Source organism: Antechinus flavipes, chromosome 2 (assembly GCF_016432865.1).
Source record: "Antechinus flavipes isolate AdamAnt ecotype Samford, QLD, Australia chromosome 2, AdamAnt_v2, whole genome shotgun sequence".
In the NCBI taxonomy this organism is placed as follows: domain Eukaryota; kingdom Metazoa; phylum Chordata; class Mammalia; order Dasyuromorphia; family Dasyuridae; genus Antechinus; species Antechinus flavipes.
The window spans coordinates 447,710,054-447,732,617 of NC_067399.1; the positions used below are offsets into that span (position 1 = coordinate 447,710,054).

The 22,564-nt window shown below is 42.4% G+C and overlaps 1 protein-coding gene across 1 annotated transcript in view; it reads right to left on the minus strand.

Annotated features, from left to right (window-relative positions):
- Nucleotides 1-5,986: 5,986 nt before the first annotated feature.
- The window catches only part of PPP1R16B (protein phosphatase 1 regulatory subunit 16B), a 167,501-nt gene continuing 150,923 nt past the window's right edge, over nucleotides 5,987-22,564 (minus strand). Inside the window, exons 7-11 of the mRNA XM_051979314.1 lie at nucleotides 19,139-19,264; nucleotides 17,213-17,288; nucleotides 15,937-16,066; nucleotides 15,623-15,791; nucleotides 5,987-12,803 (exon numbers count right to left, since the gene is read on the minus strand). Of these exons, the coding sequence (XP_051835274.1) occupies nucleotides 12,216-12,803; nucleotides 15,623-15,791; nucleotides 15,937-16,066; nucleotides 17,213-17,288; nucleotides 19,139-19,264 (1,089 nt within the window). The 3' untranslated portion in view covers nucleotides 5,987-12,215. The remainder of the gene's footprint in view (nucleotides 12,804-15,622; nucleotides 15,792-15,936; nucleotides 16,067-17,212; nucleotides 17,289-19,138; nucleotides 19,265-22,564) is intronic.

The window sequence follows — 22,564 nt, forward strand, 5'->3', positions numbered from 1 at the left end:
GGGCCAGCCTGGGCTAGTGCTCCGAACCCGGCCCACATTTTATAAGGGGGATTTAAATTCAAACTCGGCCCAACCATTGGTCCAAGAACCGTCCCGCCCAGAGCACTGCGGACAAGCCCCGCCCACGAGGAGCCCGCGGTTGGTTAGCTGATTTTAAACCAGCTCTCGCAGTCCGCGCGTGTGGGGAGGTGACACCCGGCAAAGGGAAGCCCCGCCTGCAGACCGCTCCAAACCCCGCGCCCGGGGCCCGATCGGTCTGGGAAGCGAAGCACTCGCGCTGGAACCGCAGCAGGGCCTGCTTGTCCGTGTATCCGTACGTTGCCAGGTTTGGAGAAGACTGCACAGAGGACTGAGCTAAGACGACCGGGCTCCAGTTTGGGCCGATAGCTGTCTCTCTGCCTCAAGACCCCAGAAACTCGGCTCTCGCTGGCGCTGAGTTACGACTCCCGAGAGGTTCCTCCTAGAACTCCCGGCACCCGCCGCGGGGCTTGTCCAGGAGAGTGGCTCTGGGGCGCCCCCTGCTGGTTCCTGCCCAACCTGAACTGGAGGGGACCCGCGGATTGATTGACTGCCCACAGGAACCTCTTATGTATATATGCATATATGTATATAGGCCTATATACAGAGAATGGTTCGAGGTCTTGCTCCATCCCTAACTAACAAAATGATTTAGATGGCGCTTTGAAATCTGCAAAAGCACCCAGGGAGGGAATGCTTGAATCCAAGAGATGCGGACCATAGAAGCACAGAGAAGGGACTCATATCCTCTGGTCCAACATTCATTTTTACAAGGGACTGGCGAGCTTTCCCTCTCTGGGTCTGTTTCTTCCTTATAAATGTGGAGCTTGGACCCCTTTCAATTGCCAAATTGCCCAGATCGGGAGGCCTTGTCCTACTGCTGACACTTGGCTCTCCCCAATCCAGCCCCAACCCTAACTCATAAAATTCTTCGCAGGCTCCGCATTCCAGCCAAACTGAGCTGCTCTTTATTCCTGTTTAGATAGTGTTGAATGGGGACCGGAGAAGTAATTAAGTTCCATCCTTTTATTTTACAAATGAGGAAACAGATTCCAGAAAAGTTCATTAGACTAAGGCCCCACCTACAGCAGGTGGCAGAGCCAGGATTTGACCTGGGTCTTCTGACTTTGGGAGTTGAGCATTCTTCTCAAGGTATCCTGCCTCATCGCCCACATTTGGAATGGGCTTCCCCTCACTCTTCCTTCAAAGTCAAACTGAAGTAATGTGGTAGAACCAAAAGTGGGGCCAATTTAGCCCCTCCTGTCTCTGATCATCATCAGCCTTCTTTCCCACCTTTCCCTAGGCAACTCTTTTGGAAGTACACTGCCCTTGGGCAGGTTTAGAAGAGAGAACAGTTGTCTCTGAGCCCAAAAGATCCATTTGCACTACAGATAATACAATAAAGTAACAATTCCTCATGATCAAGTTGCCCGGTTTTTAATCAGTTGACATAAGCAGGGGGAAAAAATGAAATAATTCACTAGAGTTTAGTTTACCACCTGAGAGACCACCATGGCAAAACATCACTAGGTATGATGATTCACCAAATGTTAACAATATCTGCATTTATGGGGAGGGCAAAGGTAAGAAATGCTCCCCAACCATCAGTAGTTTTGCTCATTCACTTGTTCATTCACTCATGCATACATGTATGTTCGTGTAATTGGGGTGATGTCTTTAGAGGGTTGTCGTTAAGTTTCTGAAGATTCTTTCCCAGGATCAATCAGTTTCATTCTTTTTGTGGGGGAATTCCAGGAGGAACAAACAGGTAGATGTTCCTCCTATCTTTATTACCACATAGAAAGTGTGATAGTCAGGGTTGAGTGGCCATGCAATTTCTGTACCTGCCCCTTTCCCCTGATATTTTTGGTAAATTGCTGTTGCTCAAAAGGCAATAAATGAAACTGATGGAACATTCCCTTTGAGCCCCCATCTGCTTTCAGTCCATAGGAGGAAGGAATAGAGGGAGTCAGAAGTCTGATCTTCTTGGCTGCTAGCCAAGAGCAATCAGTGCTTATGGAAGGTGTTGACCTTCTGATTGGGTTTGTTTCTTACCCATGCATTATCATGAATATCTTATGTCTGATTATAACCAAAAAATGAGGCAGATGCCAAAACTTTCTGTTGTGATCAGAGGGTTAGAGATTTGAGAAAAGGCTTTAAACCCCTTTAAAAGGGAGTTGGGGTTTTGGGGAGGTGGGATATTACGTCTGCTTCATCATGTACTGAAAGAGTAGACATTAATCCCATTTGAATGTCTTACAAGCAAGAAAGACCTATCCTAACATACTTTTAGGCAAATGTTTCCAATTAACAGGAGAGAATATCAGCATATAGCCTAAGTTACAGATACCTATAGACTTAAGAGACACGCTTTTGAGTCAAATACATGCTTAGGCAGGGTGGTATACTTATATTTTACAAAGCTCTATCTTCATTAATAAAAGGATTGCCCTCCTACATGGGACATCACCTATCATAAGTGGAGCTCTCCTAGCTATTACACAAGGATGCTTTCCACAAACATTCATTGTTTTTATTATATTCGTGACACTAAGTTAAACACTATGGGGAGTACAAAAATTTTAAGTTATCAAAGACCCAAGCTACAACCTACTGGGGAGATTTTGACATGTCCGCAGTTAGGTGTAAATATAGGTATGATGGTGAAAAGGCGAGATTTAATGCTCAATGAAAATTTGAGGAAGAAGAGAGAACTTTGTAGAAGGAGTGGAATGTAAATTGTACCTTGAAGAGAAAGAATTATGAAGGGTAGAAATGAAGAGGAAGTGCTTTCCAAGGGTGGTCTCAGCAAGTGCACAAAAATAGATGGCATATTTCCTAGAAAATCTGAAATAAAGGAAAAATGTAGGTGGAAGGAAGACTGTAGGACTTTAAATGCCAGGTGAGGAAAGCTGCATTTTATCTTGTAGGAAACAATAAGTCACTGAAAGTTGGCTAACTGACCTGGTCAGACTTGCATGATAGGAATAATATTTTGACAGCTGTTTGAAGAATGGATGGAAAGGAGGAAAGAATAAAGGAAGGAAAAATAATTGAGAAGCTGTTGCAATAATCTAGGTATGAGATGACGGTGGCCCTATGAGTAAAGACATTTTCAAGAGATGTCATAAAAAATTAAATAATGTATCAAACTGGGCATACATACCCTTTGATCCAGCAATGTTACTACTAGGCTTATATCCCAAAGAGATCTTAAAGGAGGGAAAGGGACTCACATGTGCAAAAATGTTTGTGGCAGCCCTTTTTGTAGTGGCCAGAAACTGGAAACTGAGTGGATGCTCCTCAATTGGAGAATGGCAGAATAAATTGTGATATATGAATGTTATGGAACATTATTGTTCTGTAAGAAATGATCAGCAGGATGATTTCAGAGAGGCCTGGACTTACATGAACTGATGCTGAGTGAAATGAGATCATTGTACATGGCAACAAGAAGGCTATACGATAATCAGTTATGATGGACATGGCTCTTGTCAACAATGAGGTGATTCAAACCAGTTCCCATTGTTTAGTAATGAAGAGAATCAGCTACACCCAGAGAGAGAACTGTGGGAACAGTGTAGAACACAACATAGCATTCTCAATCTCTCTGTTGTTGTTTGCTTGCATTTTGTTTTCTTTAGCAGTTTTTTTTCCTTCCTTCTTAATCTAATTTTTCTTGTGCAGCAAGATATCTATATAAATATGTATATATGTTGGATTTAACATATATTTTAACATATTTAACATGTACTGGATTACCTGCCATCTAGGGAAGGGGGTGGGGGAGAAGAAGGGGAAAAGTTGGAACAAAAGGTTTTCAAAGGTTATTGTGGAAAAATTACCCATGCATGTTTTGTAAATAAAAAAAATTAAATAACGTGATTTGGCAACTGATAAGACATAGGGATTAGAAGAAAAGAATCAGAGCTGAATTTAAAGTTATGAGCGTGGCTTCTGTGACTTTGATAGTGACAAGATCAAAAACAGAGAAGCTAAAAAGCTAGGTTTAGGAGAGAAAGTGGTGAGCTTAGCTATAGACACATCAAGTCTGAGATGCTACTAAATGTCCAAGTGATATCTATCAGGCAGTGGTAGATGGGGATTGAAATTAAGAGAGCTTAGAACTGATTATATGGATTTTAAGTCATCTCTATGAAGATGATAATTGGATTTATGGAGATGGGTATGGAGTATGTGGAGAGAAAGGTGGGCAGAGGACAGAACTTTTTGGGACAGTTGGGTAGTGCAGTGGATAGAGTACCAGGCTGAAGTTAGGAAGATCTGAGTTCAAAATCAGGTTCAGATACTTACTGTATGACTCTGGGTAAGTCACTTGATTTCTGACTGCCTCAGTTTCATCATCTGTGAAATGGGGATGATAATTATGCCATCTACTTCCCAGAGTTGTTGTCAGGATCAACTGAGATAATAATTGTAAAGTACCTGGCACATATTAAGTGTTGTCTAAATAGTAATATTATTATTTGTGGGGAGAGAACTTCCATATTTAGAAGACTAGAGGAGAAAGATGAACTAGTAAAAGATAGGAGAAACTGGCAGAACTAGGAGAGCAGCTTCACAGAAAATAATGAAGGAAAGAGTATGGAGAGGGGAAGTTGGTCAGTAGGATAAAATGCTCCAGAAAACTCATGGAGGATAAAAATTGAGAAAAGATCATCAGATTTAGCCATTTAAAAGGCAATGGTGAATTTTCAGAAACTGAAAAGGCAGTTTCAGTAAAGCCATGGGGTCAGATACCAAATTGTTAGTAGATGGTAAAGTGGAAGTGAGTAATATAGATTACCCTTTCTTGGAGTTTAACTGTTAAAAAGAAAGACAAGGATAGGATCAAAACTGGAATGAGACTGGGGCAACTTGGGCTTTATTCCCAAGAATGTGGAAATTTAGGGGATCCTATCAATTGCATTTTCACTGAAAATTAAAAGAATTGAATTCATTGCTAGTAAACAAAAATAATTAGCTAAAATTGGAAGGCTACCAGATGGCTCCCCCCACGCCCCATTCTATTGTTTTCTTTTTTCTTCCTAGTCATACATGTACATTAATTTTTAAAAATACACATTTCTTTAAGATTATGTTGGGACAGAAAAATCAGAACAAAAGGTAAAAACATAAGAGAAAAAAACCAGAAGAAAAAAGAAAAAAGTTAACATAGAATGTGTTGATTTGCATTCAGTCTCTACAGACCCCATTCTAGATGGGTGTTTCTCTGGCTTCCCTAGTATCCTTCTGAGCAAGATCCTTTCAAGTGGAGTGCTTATGGTACTGGTGTCCCAGAAGATGTTAAAAGAGTGTCTTGGGGTCTGTCCCACCAGGGGACCATATTCCCTAAGCTCTTATTTCCCTTCTCTTTCCATGTCCCCACTCAACAGGCCAGTGTTGTTGAGCTTGCTAGGGCACCAACATTTCTGGTTTCAACTTAGTTCCCTTGAAGGTCTGGGAATGTTTTTAAGGGAAGGGAACATCTAACATGTTTCTAGAACAAGGAAAGAAAAGATTATAGGTAGAAACCAAAGATGGGAGAAAGGAAAATGAAAGGGAAATTATTTTACCAACTAAAAGGTAAATTGTTCCAGGGATCTATTTTGAGGGCCCTAAATCATCATTTTATTTTGCGTTACAAATTACACTCCTCTAGGCGAAGAGAGTAACGGCTAAGTTGGCAAGTAGTATGTCAGCTTTTGAAGAAGAGGAACTGTTTTATCTTTGTGCTCCCATAACCCATGAGATGCAAGAAAAATGACTTGAGTGTGAATCACCAGATGTTTTATCAGTTGTCACTGATTGTGTGGGGGTGGATGAGTGGGAGCAGGGAGAGAAGGCCTTCCTCTCCAACCATCTGCCAATTTGTTCCTCAGTGCCCTCCTCAATGAGTTCCCAAATCCAACTCAGCCAAAATGAAAAGATTTCACTCTCTGAAATAAATAATGACAATAACGAGTATTATTAAAAGAAATTTAATAGTTTTAATTAAAAAATTCATGTCCTATGAAGGACTCTGCCATTCAGAAGCTGCTCTTATCATAGGTCCCCATCTGGGGTCCACACACACTGTCTCCATACAGTGAGAAACCACCAGTTAGACTTCAAAGTACAGCATGAAGTCATCTCCATATAATATCAAAGATTGGTGGTTGTCTTTAAAAAATGTTTTAAATATATTACTCTGTTGATTACCAATTTTTTTTTTACACAAAGTTGCTAATACAATATACAGTGTTCATACATTTCTCACATAAAATACATTTTGTTAAGTGTTTTATATACATTAGTGGCTTCAGACCTGTGAATTATTTATTGCAGGGGGGCTAGGTATCTTCAAACATGTCCTGGATGCTCAGGTCCACACCCTGCAACAGACCACTTAATACGCCTATCTACAATGGGTACTTCGTACCCCTGGAGTCCTTGCTGTATGCAGCACTCTAGAAATGCTTTTCTGGTTTCTAAACCAGCCCTAATTTCACTGCCTTTGTGATAGCTCCAGCCTCATATGCGGATGGCTACTAGGACCTAACCACAGACCTAACTCTTACTGGATGCCAAAGGAGAGAGGGAGAGGCTTGCTTGCTCATAGATGACAAAAAATTAAGGAAGATACCCTTGTGGTGTCTTATGGGGGTAGCCCTTTGTAAACGCTTCTTGGACTATTCTGAAAAATACTGTCCTGTCCTGCAACAAATCTAATAGGAAGAGAAATCTGGAAATGATATGGTTTAACTTTGTATATAGCAAACTAAAAAGAAAAAAAAAAGCCCCCATTAAAAATTATGGCTTAAAATTATTGATTTTGTTTGATTTTGATCAACTAATTGGCAACACTATTTTTCTTCTGGTGAAACAAAATTCAAATTTAACAACTACTTATTAAGTATCTGCTATGGGCATAGCACTGCACAGGGGGAGAGAGAAAGATAAATAAGATGAGGTACCTGCCCTCGTGGAGCTTATAATCTATTAGTTAGGTCTAAGGTTTTGGTAGTTGCCTTAGGACTCCCTGGATAGCTCGTTTCCCTGTCAGCACTAAGTCTCAGGCCTTGGCGGCCAGAGTGACAGTGACTTTGAGAAACTCTCCCAGTCGGGCTTCTGGCCAGATGGGAGCTCATACCTAAAGGGCTAAGGGGTGTTAGAGAAGGCAGAAAGTTTCTAATTCTCAGTCATCTGCTATGAAACAGAAGCATTTGTTAAAATATAAACATATAAATATGTTACATGATTATAGTTTATAGGAGATGACTGAGAATAAGAAACAGCTCTGTCACATATGTGTATATAAACACACACATACATACACACGTGTCCATACAGGGATATATGGACACCAGCAGGAATAATCGGTAAATCTCTTTTGGCTTTGGGGTGTTCTTTTTGCACCTGTGGTTGAATAGGGGTGTTCCTGGTGTGGAGGGAGTTCACCATGCAAAGTAAAACCTGGTGCCGGGGCTGTTCCTCGGGAGGGTGTTCTCCACCCCCCACCGCCTCCACCCCGGGGAGGGACGGGGCGATAGGCAATCTCAACAAAGGTGAAGAGACTTTGTTCCTCGTCCTGCTAAGCAGTTCTAAGCCAAGATCCTGTGGGTTAGCAGGAGGGGGCGTCTGGCGTGGGGGGCATCGTCTTACAGAGGGAAGTGAGGTCCAGAGAGGTGAAATGGCATGCCCACGGCCACGCGGGTAATAAGTGTCAGAGAAGGGATCCGAACTCAGGTCCCCGTGACTCCAAGAGGCGACCTCCTCCCAAGCTGGCGCCGGCCTGCCGAGCCCACTCTAGGAGGCAGTGATTGTTTTCCTCCTCAAGTCTGTGTTGACTAATTTACCCGGACCCTAGCTCTGGGCCTCCGGCGGGGCGTCTGTGGGTCGGGGCTGCGGAGGAATAAGCCCTCCATTTGGGGAAGAGTCCGGCCGAACAGCCGGTGCAGAAGTCCTCAGGCTTCCCACGCAGGGCCAGAGCTCAGGCGACGCGTCGGGTGGGGCCCGCTAAGGCCACATTTAAAGTTAGGCCTCGTGCCCGGCAGCCTGGCTTCGAGTCACTTTCAGCACTTCACTGCTCCTTTGTTGCGCCCACAGCAGGAAGTTAGGCGGGCGGGCAGGGCTCCTATCTCCTCCGGAGGCAAAGACTCTGGTTATTAATTTGCCTAGCTACCCGGGAGACCACAGGCCCTGTTTGGCTCCACTGGGCTCAAGGGTTTCTGATTTGCATTGATTAGGCACAAGAAAAGACTAGATTTGGGTTTTGTGGGTTTTTTGACTCACCAGGCTTTTTTCTGTTATCCCATTCCTCTGTTTCCAAGCAAACTAGCTGGACAAAGCCATTTCCTATTTATAATAACCTTAAAAGGAGGTCTTTAATCCCTGGCTGAAATTCCGGATCTCAGATCATTTTCTCTTCAGAGAGTTAATTTTAACCCACTGCTAAGGGACCCCTGGGCAGGGCCCCTAATAGCTGCCCAGGAGTAGATGTAATAGATAAAATCATTGTTCTTCCAACTCCTCAGACTGGCGGATGCTCTGTGCTCCCGACAATGTGCAATTTCAGATTCAGCCATGGCCTCTTTCCTGTCAAAGCACAGAGACTTCCACAACTCTTCCTCGATAGTTGGCTTCCTTTGTAGAGATTGGAAGCCATGGAGAACCTAGGAGAACCTCCACCTCATTCACAGCTACACCTTAAGTGAGAAGCCCTGGACAGGCCTCAGACCAGAGGTGAACACATGGGACTAACATGCCTTAGATTCCCTTCATATTTAAGACTAAAGGCATCAGGTCTTCACATCAGCAACTAGAGATCAGATAAGGTCAACTCTTATCTCTTTACTACTACACACCTTGTCACCTTTTCACCCAGCATGAAAGCCAGTGTGGACTGAGACCAGTTGGACTGGTCTGCAATTAATATAGTTATAAAGTCCAATGTACAGTTTGGGGATTAAATCTTGCCCCAATCTCTGGACATGTGGATACTTAAAATGGGCCCTGGCTATCTTCTTTGTCCTGTCCTCATCTAAAATGCCCAATCCAAGCTAATCAGGGTGCTGTTTACCTCCTTACAATAGCAAAGTGCCAGATCATATCTCAAAAACCCCTTTTTCTCCCCAGCCAGCCCTCTGGCTCACTGAAAGACCTTTGCCAGCCCTCTATTTCTACCTCCACTTTTGTTTCTCCGCCTCAGGTTCCTGAAAACAATGATCTCAGCTTCTGGAGTTTTCTAGGGTTTTGTGAACCAGTCAATTCATGATGGCAAAGGGCTGTTAACATATAAAACGCAATGTAAAAATGATCAGGCATCAGTGTTTTATGTAAAGGCTGAATACAGAGATGTGTTTGCACATACAAATGTGTTTATATACATACACACATGGCTTAGACATCTCTGGAATGGCTTTTTTTTTTTTAAAAAGCCTGGATCTGGCTGTTTCAGCCAGGCTGAAAGTACAGTTGGCCACTTACCACAGATTCCATTTCTAATCAGCATGGAAGTTCTGACCTTCCCTCTCCTTCCCCCCATCTTGGATGGTAACCTGGTAGACCTCTGCTCCAGGAGGCTCACTGTACTGGTGTTACCCAATCAGCTTAGTCCACTGCAGCCCAGAACTGTTGAACTTAAGGATTCCACCAGTCTCAGTCTTTCTGGCAGCAAACCCTGCTACCATCCCCGGTCTGAATCTTTAATACAAAGTTAGTTCATTGGCTTGCACAGAAATTTGTTCACTTAGAAAATTATGCAACTTCAAAGCTGGTTAGAACCTTGGAGGGGCTGTAGCCCAACCTGTACCTAAGAGAGATCTACTATATAATATCACCAGCAAGTTGTTCTGTGACCTGTTTCAACACTTCCAGTGACAGGAACTCTATCACCTCCTGGGGCAGCTCATTCTACCTTTGGATCACTCTAACTTATAGAAAGGGGGAGGTAGAGTTTTGTTCCCCAAACCCTGGAAACTAGAACTTGGGCACCTCCATAGAGCTGAAAAGAGGTAGTTTTAAGACAAATAAAAAATTTGTCCAGCTTACAGAATGGAAAGGAAACATGTGAAATTCATTGTCCCCCTACCCCCAAGAGATGATTGAGGCTGAATATACAAACAGCTTTCCCCAAGGGAGTAAATATATTCATGATGGTAGTCAGTGGGCTAAGCTGAAAATTTAAGTTGTCTGGGAGCAATCAAGTCACTTGATGGCTCTCATCAGAGAAAGAATCCTGGACAGGATGGGGTGTGGAAATGATGTTGGAGTGATTTTCTTCTGTTTGTGAAGTCTAAGTTCCTTTGGGACACAGGCAATCTAGAAACTCCAATCTTACAACTGGCTAGGCCCTTATTACCTTCCCGCATGCTGTGCTTCCTGAAGAGCCACTGAATAAATGGCCTTGTCAGTCATATGCACCATGCTTGCCTCCTACCCACCTCCTGTCACCTTTAAGGAGACCCAAGCACCTTTTACTGGGGCAAACATTACCAGTCCTGGCAGGAGTTCCATCAGTGCAGATCAGTGACTGTGCCTCCAGATCCATCATCTTCCCTAACCTGTGTTTGCAGTTCATCAAAAAGGAAGCTCTGTACCCACAACACAGGGGCACAAAAACAAAGCTGGATTTGGAGAGGCAGTGAAATCTTTTCAGAATCTTGTATTGACCATTCATCCCATCAAGAATCCTACTTTTGTTACAGGCACCTGGGGACATTAGTACTTGTCCATTTAAAACACTGCAGGGGATTAATTGGGTGCTTTAAGCCAAATAACATTCATACAGTGATGTTTTCATACATTGGCAACACAAACTTCCATTTCCCTAGGCTGGAGTGTTGAGAGGCAGATGACTCAGTAACCAAAAACTGGTTAGCCTGAGTTTTATGAGATCCAAGTATCAAGAACTGGAAGGAATCTTAAAGATTATCTAGTCCATCTCACTCATTTTATAGATGAAAAAACAGGTCCAGGGAATTTAACTAATCTGCTCAAAGTTGCACAGCTAATAGTAGCCATTATTGTCCCCCAGGTGCTTCAATGACAAAATCCAGAGATCTTTCCCTGACACAATTGTGCCTTTTCTAAATACTGTATCTAGTTCTTGGCAGACAAAAGCCAACATGAGACTCCTTGTTTGGAAACAAATGTAATTTTCCCTTGGCTTTGAAACAGTTTTTTTTCCTTTTAAAATGTTGATCTTGTAGATCTAACTGGTAAAATTCAAGTGTTTTAAAAATCAAATGAGATTGAAGTAACCTGATTTGTTATCTATAGCACTGGATTTTCATGGGCACTGCAATCTGTGGACTGAGGCATTATCTTAGTGGGATTCACAGGGAAACTTTTTCTTACCCTCGTAGGTCCTTATCTCCCTTGGAACAATATCCTGAAAAGAGCCCCTATTACCAGCAAACACTGACTGTGGCTATGAAACTTGGTCATTCATCTAGTCACTTAACAAACACTGAGTGTCTACTGGCGCCGGATTAGGTGTACATGGTATCGGATTAGGTACTATTAGTCTCTTTTCCAAAATGACTCAAGGTTCTTGATTTCTATTAAGGGGTATCCTTAGGGAAACACCCTCAGCCACCCTGCTGAACATAACCACAGAGTTAGCCATGGCTAGGGCCTTGCCACAATCTGGGCCCTCACTCCTGCTATGGATCTTGAGCTGAGGTGTAGAAAGCACCTCAAGACTCTGTTGTCCCCATAGATCCTGTGTCATAAGCAAGCGAGCAGCTGCGTTCTCAGGGCCAGGCTGGCCGTACACCTTTCTGTTATAGCCACCCCCTTTGGTCTTTGGCACAAATGGGCCACAAGCGGTTGTGTGTGTGTGTGTGTGTGTGTGTGCACACGCACATGTATGTGACATGGAGGAGTGTGAATGTTTGCACACTAGGACTGGCAAGGACTTCACAAGAGCAGAGCAGGATTCCTCATGTTACATTTTAGACATCTGGCAGTCATTTGCATGAAGCTACTAACTGGTATTCTTCATTCAGAAGGTGATAAGGGTAGTCCAAAGTAAGCTCTCAGGCATGGGCCATTCAGCAAAGCCCCTGAAAATGAGAATTGACCTCCTGTCTACTCTCCATCCTCAGGGCTGCCCTCAGGCCCTGGCCCCTGGCCAGGTGAGGAATGCCCAGTGCCTCGGCCATGCCCAGTGCCTCGGGCATGCGGGTCCTCCTCCCTCTTGAGTCTGACTAAGAAATCCGACAACAGCCTCGCACTTTCTCTTCCATTTCCTCCATTGGGGCCTTGAACTTTAGGAGAGGAGGGTCCCCACTGGCTACTGTGTAATAGACAGAAGTCCCATTGGCACTGTAGGGAGAAGTTCTTGTTCCGATCAGGGGAGTCTTGCTCTCGCTGCTGCCCTCACCCACCCCTGTCACCCCCCCACCCAGGTGGGGGTTCAGAAAGGGGTGGCTGAGGAGCTTGGCAGCTGCCCTCTGCCGCTTCAGCTCCGACAGCGTCTGGTGACTGGGCTCCTTGTACACGTTCCAGGCCTGCGGCATGTCACGGAGGCCGGGGCTCCCGTAGGGAAGAGAGGCACTCAGGGTGTAGTCTGGCACCTCGTGCACCTTCCAGATGTCACCATTGGCAAGAGAGTATGGGTGGGTGGTGGTCGGAGCCCGGAGTCCATTCTGAATAGGCATGTCCCCGTTAGACAGTGAGTACGTGTAAGTGCTGACTGGAGCCCGGAGGCCGTTCTGCATGGGCAGCTCTGGGTTCCCCAGTGTGCTCTTGGTCATAAATTCAGAAAGAAGCAATGGCTTTTCCAGCATAGTGTTCTGTGAACAAGGAAAGAAAGTCACCAATTGTTAAGTGTCATCTCACTCTAAAGAGGCTGTGAATAAATGAAATTTTAACTCTACCATTGTTCCCATCCTACAGTGAATGAACAAATGACTTATTATGAAGTCCTTATGATATGCAAAACACCACATTAAATGAAGGGGACACAAATCAAAAAGTACACAGGGCTATCAGAAAATCAGATCTCTACTTCCCTTTAAATCAAAACAGTCAGCAGAAGGTTCCACAACCCCATAGAGATCTGTAGAAAAACTCTCAATCTCCCCAAGAAATAGAGAGCCGAGGCAACACTTTAGATCCAGAGTTTTTGTCCACTTCTTTGAGCACCCCAGGTTTCAGTGAATTTGAAAGCATAAAAACAAATTCCACAAACAGTAAATGTAAGAGACAATTCGTGCTTTAGAGAAGGACTCTTCACTTTGCAAAGTAATTGATCATCACTCCTAGTGTTAGAAATCCCTCAGAATTCAACTCTCTGGGTCAGTTTCTTCATGTGCAATATTAAGAAGTTATGCTAGGGGTACTAGTAAGGGGTCAAAAGTTTTCAATTGTTTTTTAGTTTCAGGACTCCTTATGCCCTAAGAAATAGCTTTTATTTATGTGGGTTATAGCTATCAATATTTACCACATTAGAAATGAAAACTGAAACATTTATAAATATTAATTTAAAAATCATGTTAGTTGTAAGTTAACTTCTTTTATGAAAAAAAAAAAAAACAAATTTTCCAAAACAAAAAATTTTAGTGACATTTCTCATATTTTGTAAGTCTCTTTAATATCTGGCTTATTGGAAGACAATTGGATTTTTAAATGTGTTTCCATATTCAATTGGTTGTGATATGTTATTTTGATTTAAGTATTTGAAGAAAATCTGCCTCATACAAATATGTAGTTGGAAAAGAGAGGAATATCTTAACAGGCAAATAACCTTTTAGTCCTATAACAAAAATAACTTTGACCTCAAAGACTAATTGAAAGTCTCTCTGGGATTCCCAGATATTCTCAGATCATACTTTGGAAACCCTTGGATTATGGTTCTTTCTTATGGTTCCTTCTTGCTCTAAATTTATGATCTTAGTACTTTACATATTTTTCTCAAATGCAATTTGACCTGGCATAGAAGGTAGAAAGTTAGGAAGACAGAAATCTTGGGTTTAGTCTCCTGTGATGCAAATGGCCTGGGTGACTCATGGCAAGGCATTTAAACCCACTTGCCCCAGGGCTATGCAGATGAAGTGTTGATCTGCATGGATAGAGTTCATGCCTTCTGGGGGATCCCCTAAAACAATGAAATCATTGGGGGAGTCCAAAGGAAGAGAAAGATTCAATTTGAAAATTTTTGGTACAAAGATAGGCCTCCTCTAGAGGGATCATGGGGACACATGGATATGGAGAGATTGACATTAAGATTGAAAGAGGAAGTACCAGGCCAATGATATTTTAGTTCTTCTAGGATAAAAAATTAAAAGCTAGGTAATACACATAACTTTCAGGAACAAGAAACTGCAGCATTTTCCAAACTATATTCCATCTAACTTCAGTGAGATAGAATTTCTGAGAAATAGAACTAAGATTTCTCTAAGAAAATTTTCAATGCTAACAGTACTTTTCCTTCTAAGACATTAAGTATGAAACTATGTATATCAAAAATCTTATTATATTGCTTTCTCACAAAGAAATTTGTTTCAAAATTCTCTGAAGCTTTGACACCATTTGTGATATCCTGTATGTTTTCCATTGACATACAGGATATCAAAAATGCTTTGGTGTCATTTAAACTTTAAAAATATTAAATGGCAACAAGACTTTTTAGGATGCCTTGAATTTCAACACTCAAAGTGTTTGTTGCTGGAACAAATCAGTTTGGGAAGAGGAAAAAGAATGGCCCGGCATTAGTACAGTCATACAGTAGGGTAGGCAGTAGGGGGCGCTGTCCCTCCACATTTGCACACTTTCCAGGTTGTTGGTCTATATCTTAGGCCCCACTCACCAAAGCCTGGAGATGGATTTGCTTTCCCAATGATTCGTTTTTATATGTTTATTTTATTCTACTTATGCAAATCCCCTGAATGACGATAGGGAGACTCCCTGTCACCTCTACTCTTCCCAATTCCTCCAATACGACTCCAGAATTGATGATCACTGAAGTCAGTACCGAAGGAATTCATCTTCCACACGAAGCCGGGAGTCAGCATTCTACCTGCCTGTCTCAGACACCTTCAAGTTTACCAAAAGCTGAGACAAGCCAGGCCTTCATCAGCCTCAGCCCCAGATCTGCATCCTCATTTTTATCTCCTTCCCCCCACAGACTGCCCCTGACATTTCCCAGGCCATGTTCTAGAATCCCACTCACTGGGCCCACTATCGCCCTCCCTCTCTCTAATTTTGACTTTCTCTATTCTCCCTCGCACCCGCACCTTCTAGACCCCTAATCCTCTAAACTTTGCTTTGTTCTTTCACCTTTTACTTTCATAACCCTATCCCTTATTCTGTTTCTTCCTTTCTGTCCCGCACTCTCACCTTCCATTCCTCACAAACCATCCTTATCCACCATCCTGTTTCTCCATCCCTCCCTCTCATCCTCATCTATTTTCACTCTCCACCTTTTGTCATGTAACTCTTAACCTTCTATTTCTAACTACACCAATAATCTAACCTTCAAATCACGGTCTCATTCTCATGAAGTGAGAAGCCCCATCACTGTGAGTGTTAAAATACTGATCAAGACTAGAACAAGGGAACTCTCCATCCCAGGTCCCATCTAACAGGAAGGCTCCAGGCTGGTCCTCCTTACCGGGTCCTTGTTCTCCTGATCAGAGCGAGTCTCTCTGACATCCCCATTGTAGATGGAGTTTCTCTGCTCCTCCGCTGAGGCCCGCTGCTGCCACACGATGGCTTCCTCCTCGTACTCCTTCCGGTACAAGTTGGTCCTGTCTGACAGGCTCGCCCGTCTCACCACTTTCCTGAGGAGAGAGAAAGAATCCTTGGCCCTCAGACAATTGGGGGGGAAGGGGGGAGAAGGGAAGAGGGGCAGCATGATGGGCAAAAAAAAAAAAAAAAAAAAAACCCCTCCACAGCCCTGGCAGCGTCCAAATCGGCCCCACTCACCCCCGACTTCCCGCACTGGACGTGCGCCGACTCAGGGAAGACTTGTGCCTCAGCTGGGATTTCATGATCACATCATGTTTGTGCTTCAGCTCCAACAGCAACACCTTGAACTCCTCCTCCTCACACAGATCTACGGCAGAAAGACCAGGGAGAGTTAGGTTGGCACAAAGTCTGGGCCTCCTGTCTGGGGGGGCGAGGACTGTTGGCCCGGATGACAGCAGTGAGGCAGAGGCTCCCACAGAAGCAGCCTGATCTTCTGGGAATTGGGCAGACAAAAACAGCACGGCGTCTGGGCTTGGGGGGGCGACCTAGTGGAAACACTATTGGAGAGAGGCCTGGGCCTGGAATCAGAAAGATTCGTCTTCTGAGCCAAAATCTGGTCTCAGACACTTACTAGCTGGGCAAGCTGGCAAATCACTTCACCCTGTATGCCTCAGTTTCCTCATCTGTAAATCGAAATGGAGAAGAAAATGGCAAAGCTCTCCAGTGTCTGCCAGGAAAATTCCAAATAGGGTCACAAAGAGTAAGATATGACTGCAAAATGACTAACCAGCAAAAAAGGAAGAATACTAGTCTTTTTTTCTTAGGACAAAAAAGAACCCACTTTAAAAGGTGTATGGAGAAAGGAAGCAAAAGACCAAGACAATAGTCAATGGCAAGATGGTATCACTGAAAGAACCTTGTATTTAGAGGCACAAGATCTTGATTCAAATCTCAGCTCTACCATCGTAGCTGTGTGACCCTATGCAATTCACATAGCTTCTTAAATTTTTAAACATGTAAAATAGGTATAATATTTATAATACCCATTTCATATGTTATGATAAAATGAGATCATATACATAAATTGTGTTATGTTTTGTTTGTTTTTCTTCTTTCTCTCTCTTCTTTAGATATAAAGTGATTTACAAAACATAGTTGATATAGAAATGTCAGCTACCATTATTTTAGAAGCAGTTTGATGTAATTAAAAGAAGTTAGTCATGGAGTTAGAAAAGTTTGAGTTCAAATCCCAGAAATGTTAACTTTTGTGACCTAAGTTTCTTAGGCTTACTGGATTCCTCATTTATAAAATGAGGGGACTGAACTAAATAATTCTTAAAGTTCCTTCTATTCCAAAGCCTATGATTTCTGCTTCATCATTATTAGAATGCAGAGAGGAAAGAGTAAACTAGAAGTAAACCAGGGCACTCCAGAATTGAGAGTGTTTAAGAGAAGAGAAAGAAAGAACCCATGATTGCAGAATGAAAGCCAGAGAAGAGTTAAGAAATCTGACCTATTGGCATCTCATCCATGGATGTCCGAGCACTGAGACTGGCTCCATGGGACACCAGCAGCTCCGCCATCTGCATCTGAAACAAAGAGACAAAGCTGCTGACAGCAAACTCCATGGAGCTTGTATGAGTACTGCGGGACAAAATCCTGGGCACCTGGGATCCATGGTAACCTGAAAATGATACTGTGACCAGAACTTGTATCCCTCAGGAAAACTTCCCATCTCCATTTTCTACCCAGGGATATCTGCATTTTAAACAAGGAGTAAAGGAAGGAACATTGTTTATTCCAAAGGAATAAGTTAGTAGCAGAATTTTAGGCACCAAGACAATGGCAGGGGCAGAGTGTGAGACTGAAAATCTTCAAATTCTCCTGAAACCACCAACTAATCTCGCTAGTCAAAAATGGCCCTCTTGTAGTAGAAAGACTCATTTTTGGAGTCAGAGGACTTGGGCTCAAATCCTGTCTCTAATTGCGATCTGTGCAACCATGAGTCAAGCCATTTTTTTCTGGGCTTGGAGGAGGCTAGACTAGATCCTCTGTAAGGTAACTTCCAGCTCCAAATTCTATTATACTATTTATGACCAGATTTATTCAAACCGAAGTCTGACAAAGAAAGGCAGGTACTCTAGGGATTTATAGATACTTCCTAGGTAACTCCAAGGAGCTTCAGTGAAGCAGATGCAAATAAAGGGTCTATAACTGAATCAATTCTGTTATAGCTGGGATTAGCATCTTTCTAAAAGTAGGACACCCAGATCCATAAAATCTAGAGATTAAAAGGTCCTAAAAGCTGGAGATAATTTAATGTAAGTGTATATATTTAGAGCTAGAAGAGAACCTAGAGATCAAGTCCAGCAACCTTATTGTACAGATAAGAAAACAGAGGCACAAGGAAATTAAGCAACTTTGAGCAGACTCATAGCTAGTAAAAGTCTGAGGAAGGATTTGGTCTTTCTGACTCCAAATCCAGTGCTCTATCAACTATATCATGATACTTCAATTTAATTCAACATTTTCATTCTACATTTGAAGAAACTGAGGCCCACAGAGATAAAATGATTTACCTAGTCCCACAGCTAATAAGTAACAAACTCAGGATTTGAACTCAGGTCATCAGAGTGCAGAACTAATGCTCTTTCCTCTACACTATTTTGGAACTTATTCTTCCAAAGCAGCAGTTGGGAAAGTATGAGCTGAGAGCTCATGGGAATCTGAGACCTCCATGCATCCTTGAGGTCTAAACCAGTGGTTCTCAAAGTATGGTCTAGAGAATCTTGGGGATCTCTGAAACCCTTTTAGAAGTTCTACAAATTCAAAAATAGTTTTTATTTCCAATATGGCAAATGTCTATAAATATAATCCAGATAAACAAGAAAGCTTTGGAGAGTTCCTCAATAATTTTTAATAAGATAAAGATACTGAAAACAAAAGTTTGAGAACCACTGGTCTAAACTATTTTCATAACAAAACTAAAATGTTTTAATTTTTAATATAATAAATATCAATAGATATAGTTCACACAAAAGCTCTTGGGGAGGGGGAAGGCTTTACTGATTTTTCAAAGTATAAGGGGTTTCTAAGAGTAAGAGTTTGAGAACTGTTGCTCTATCAAACACTGAGTGCTAACTCTAGAGTGAGGGAAAGGATCCAGGTATAGTCCCAGGGATCAAGGAAACGCCCCCATGTTTTGGGGATGAAGGATGGGGATGAAGGAATGAGAAGGTTGCCTTGTATATCTCTACAGCCATTATGGGGAATGTGGTGCATTTGGGGAAGTCAGTCAGCCTGCTATGTGATATACGATGTTTACTACTGAAGGTCTGGAAGTATGCGAGCATCAGCTCTAGGCAAGAAAACATCCCAAAGCTTGGCCATGAGGTGCCTCCGACTCCCATCATGTAGCCCAGAGGGCTGAAGGACATACCTGGCCCCAGAAGGCAGCTGCATGGAGAGGCTCCCAGCCATCCCAATCCTTGACATCCACTCGTACTCCCTGATCAAGAAGGAGCTCAGCCGCATGAAGGAATCCATTGGCCCCAGCAATGTGCAGCTGAGGGAAAAGGGCAGTTTAATAAGTACAACGTAAGGCACTTGCTTCTATGTCATGACATCACATTTAAAAGGTAAATTAAGCCAACCTGCTTTTATTGAGCACCAACTGCATACCCAAAGCATAACACACAATAGGTTTTCAGCAAATGTTTATGATTGGATTTTTATTTATTAAGTCTCATGTTTGGCAATCAACAATATGAGATATTTGGGAAATGTTCCCAGCCTTCAGCATTCAGAGAAAAATTAGAAAGGAACTCTTTGACCTCTCTGCTACTTTAGACATTGTTGAAAACCCTCTTCTCCTGAATAGAGAATGTCTTTCTCTGATTGCCATGATATTACTCTCCTTGGTTCTTTTCCTAACTAAATTCTCCTTCTTAGTATCTTTTACTGAATCACTAACAGTTTCCATGTCCTGACCATGGCCGTCCAACACTTTGTTAAGGGTCCTATATTATTCTTTCCCAATGACTTCATTAGTTCTCATGGATTCAAGTATTATCTTTATTTAAATGACATGTGTATTCTTTTTTTTTAAAAAAAATTTTTTCTGAGACAATTAGGGTTAAGTGACTTGCCCAGGGTCACATAGCTAGGAAGTGTTAAGTGTCTGAGGCCACATTTGAACTCAGGTCCTCCTGACTTCAGGGCTGGTGTTCTATCCACTGTGCCACCCAGCTGCTCCTGTGTGTGTATATTCTTAATACTTTGTTCCTCAATATCATATCACCAACTTCCTGCTGGACAGCTCTACATGGACATTCCATCAACACCTCAAACTCATATCCAAACTGGAATTAATCCATTGTCTTTCCTCAAAAATCCACCTCTCCACCAAATTTTCCTATCACTGTTGAGAGAACCCCATCCTCCCAGTTACAAAGATTCTCAACCTTGGTATCATCTTTGATTCTTCTTTCCCCTTTTCTCCTTCATTTCTTTATCACTAATCAGTTGCCAAGCCTTACCATTTCTTTCTCAATATCTCTTCACCAGTACAGGATTATCAGCCTGGTCCTAATCACCTCTTGTCTGGACTATTGTGAATATCTTCTCCTTGTTCTCTATTTACAATCTCTCCCGTAATCTGTCACTTATCTTATAGGTAGTGATTGTTTTTGTTTTCATTTTTATCTTTGCATCCTAAAGGATTAGCCCAAGGAGATAGGGATTAAACCTGTGATTTCATTGACACAGGGAACTCCCAGGGGAGGAAATTCCTCTAACAATGATAGTTGGCACCTGTGCAGCTCATAGTTTTAGAGCTGTATATGGACTACTGATAGGTTAGGTGACTTGTCCAGGGTTATAAAGCCAGTGACATCAGAGCCAGGATTTGAAACTAGATCTTCTTGGTTTTAAGGCCAGTTCTTTTTCATATCTCTCTCATAAGTAGGCACTTAGTAAGTATGAGGGCAGCTAAGAGGCCCAGTGGGTAGAGCACCAGCCCTGGTATCAGAAAGACTCCTTTTCCTGAATTCAAAACCAAGCTCAGACACTAGCTTTTTGACCACAGGCAAATCAGTTACACTGTTTGCCTCAGTTTCCTCATCTGTAAAATGAGTCGAAGAATCTAGAGAATGGCAAATCTCTCCAGTATTTCCATCAAGAAACCTCAAACAGGATCATGACTGAACAACAACAATGAATAAAAGCATCCTAAGATGATTCAACATGAGGTCTAGGTTATGTAGGGAAATATGTTGAGAAGAAACAAATCTCATGATAAGGATAAAGAGATAGAAAAGCAGCTTGATGGAGTGCAGAAGTAGAGGCAAAAGATCACCAACAAAGGGGGCTGCCCTATGCTGAAAGCAAGGAAACTCCTCTTTTATTTGGCAACCTGTATGTAGCCTTTGAGAATTACCTGTGAATCTAAGTGATTGATTTTCAGAAGATCCCACCCATCATGGGTTCAATTGTGGTTAGAAAATAACTTCTAACTTCTGTCATAAGCCATATTTGAACTCAGGTTTTCCTGATTCCAAGGCCAGCCCCACTCCCCTAGTCACGAAGCCACATGGTCTCTCAAAAATAATGTTAAAAACATCCAAGAAAAAACCTTGTAGGTTTGGTATAAGAAACCCACAGTCAGGGCTAAGCAGGGCCCGGCAGGAGCTGTCCAGGGTCCTAGTCTCTTCCCGATTCTCCTCCCACAACGCAGACTCCGTTCTCTTGAATACTGACCACCCTAAACCATGGGTTCTTCTGACAGTCTTAGCTACATCATTTGTTTGTTCCTGAGACTGCCCTTAGGACAGCTGACTTGGACTTTTATAATTATCCCATAATCTGTATCCCATGGGCTGGTACTCGGCATCTCTAGTGACTGGTGCTAACCTCCCTCCATACCCCATGCCCCACCCTCAATATCATGCTATCTCTAGCGAGCCAGCCACTCTTCCTGACTTTGGGCAGGAGTGGGAATTTTTAATATGGAGCTAACTATCCAAAAGGTAGATATAAGCCCCCAACACTGGAGGTCTTCAGGCAGATGACTAATTATTGGAGATGATAAAGGATTGGGATAGACACATTCAAATATTACACTGAGATTCTTTGCTTTTATCAACATGAATTTGAGGGATCTCAGCAATGGGAGTACAGGGACACTGTGGTGGAGTGGACAGAACAATGAATTTCTGGTCAGGAAAGCCTGGGTTCAAATTCTGATTCAAACCCTTAATAGTTATATAGCCCTTGGCAACATATAACTTCTTGGATCCTTAGTTTCCTCATATATAGAATAGGAATAATAATAGTTCCTGCCTCATAGGGTTGCTGTGATAGTAAAATAAGATATACATGAAAAGTGCTGTAGAAATGTTAACTACTATTATTCTCAGAAACCAATATATTATTACACTCTTAGTCTTTTAGAATCTGAATATCCATGGCATGAACTTGTACTGGAGAGAAGCTACATTAGATAGAGGAAATTCAAATGTATAAATTTGTAAGGAGGTCTAGAGTTAGCATGCCCTTGTCAGAAAGGGTCCTTACTCAGACAGCAGAAAATCAAGTCAGAGGGTCAAATATTATGGCTATTGAGTGCACAGTGGATCTTCCTATAAGGTGAGCTAAAATCCTTTATTTCATTTGAAAGAAAATAATCTATGAACTAAATTAGCTGACGCTAGAAACAAGTCCCACTGAACATGATAATAAAATGAAAATACCCCAGCATGTAAAAACTTCCTTGAAGGCAGCCATAGCAGATACTGTACAGCACTTAGAATCTGATAAAGTATCAAAAATGCCAAGGTCATTTATTATATCCCGGGTCATCACCAGT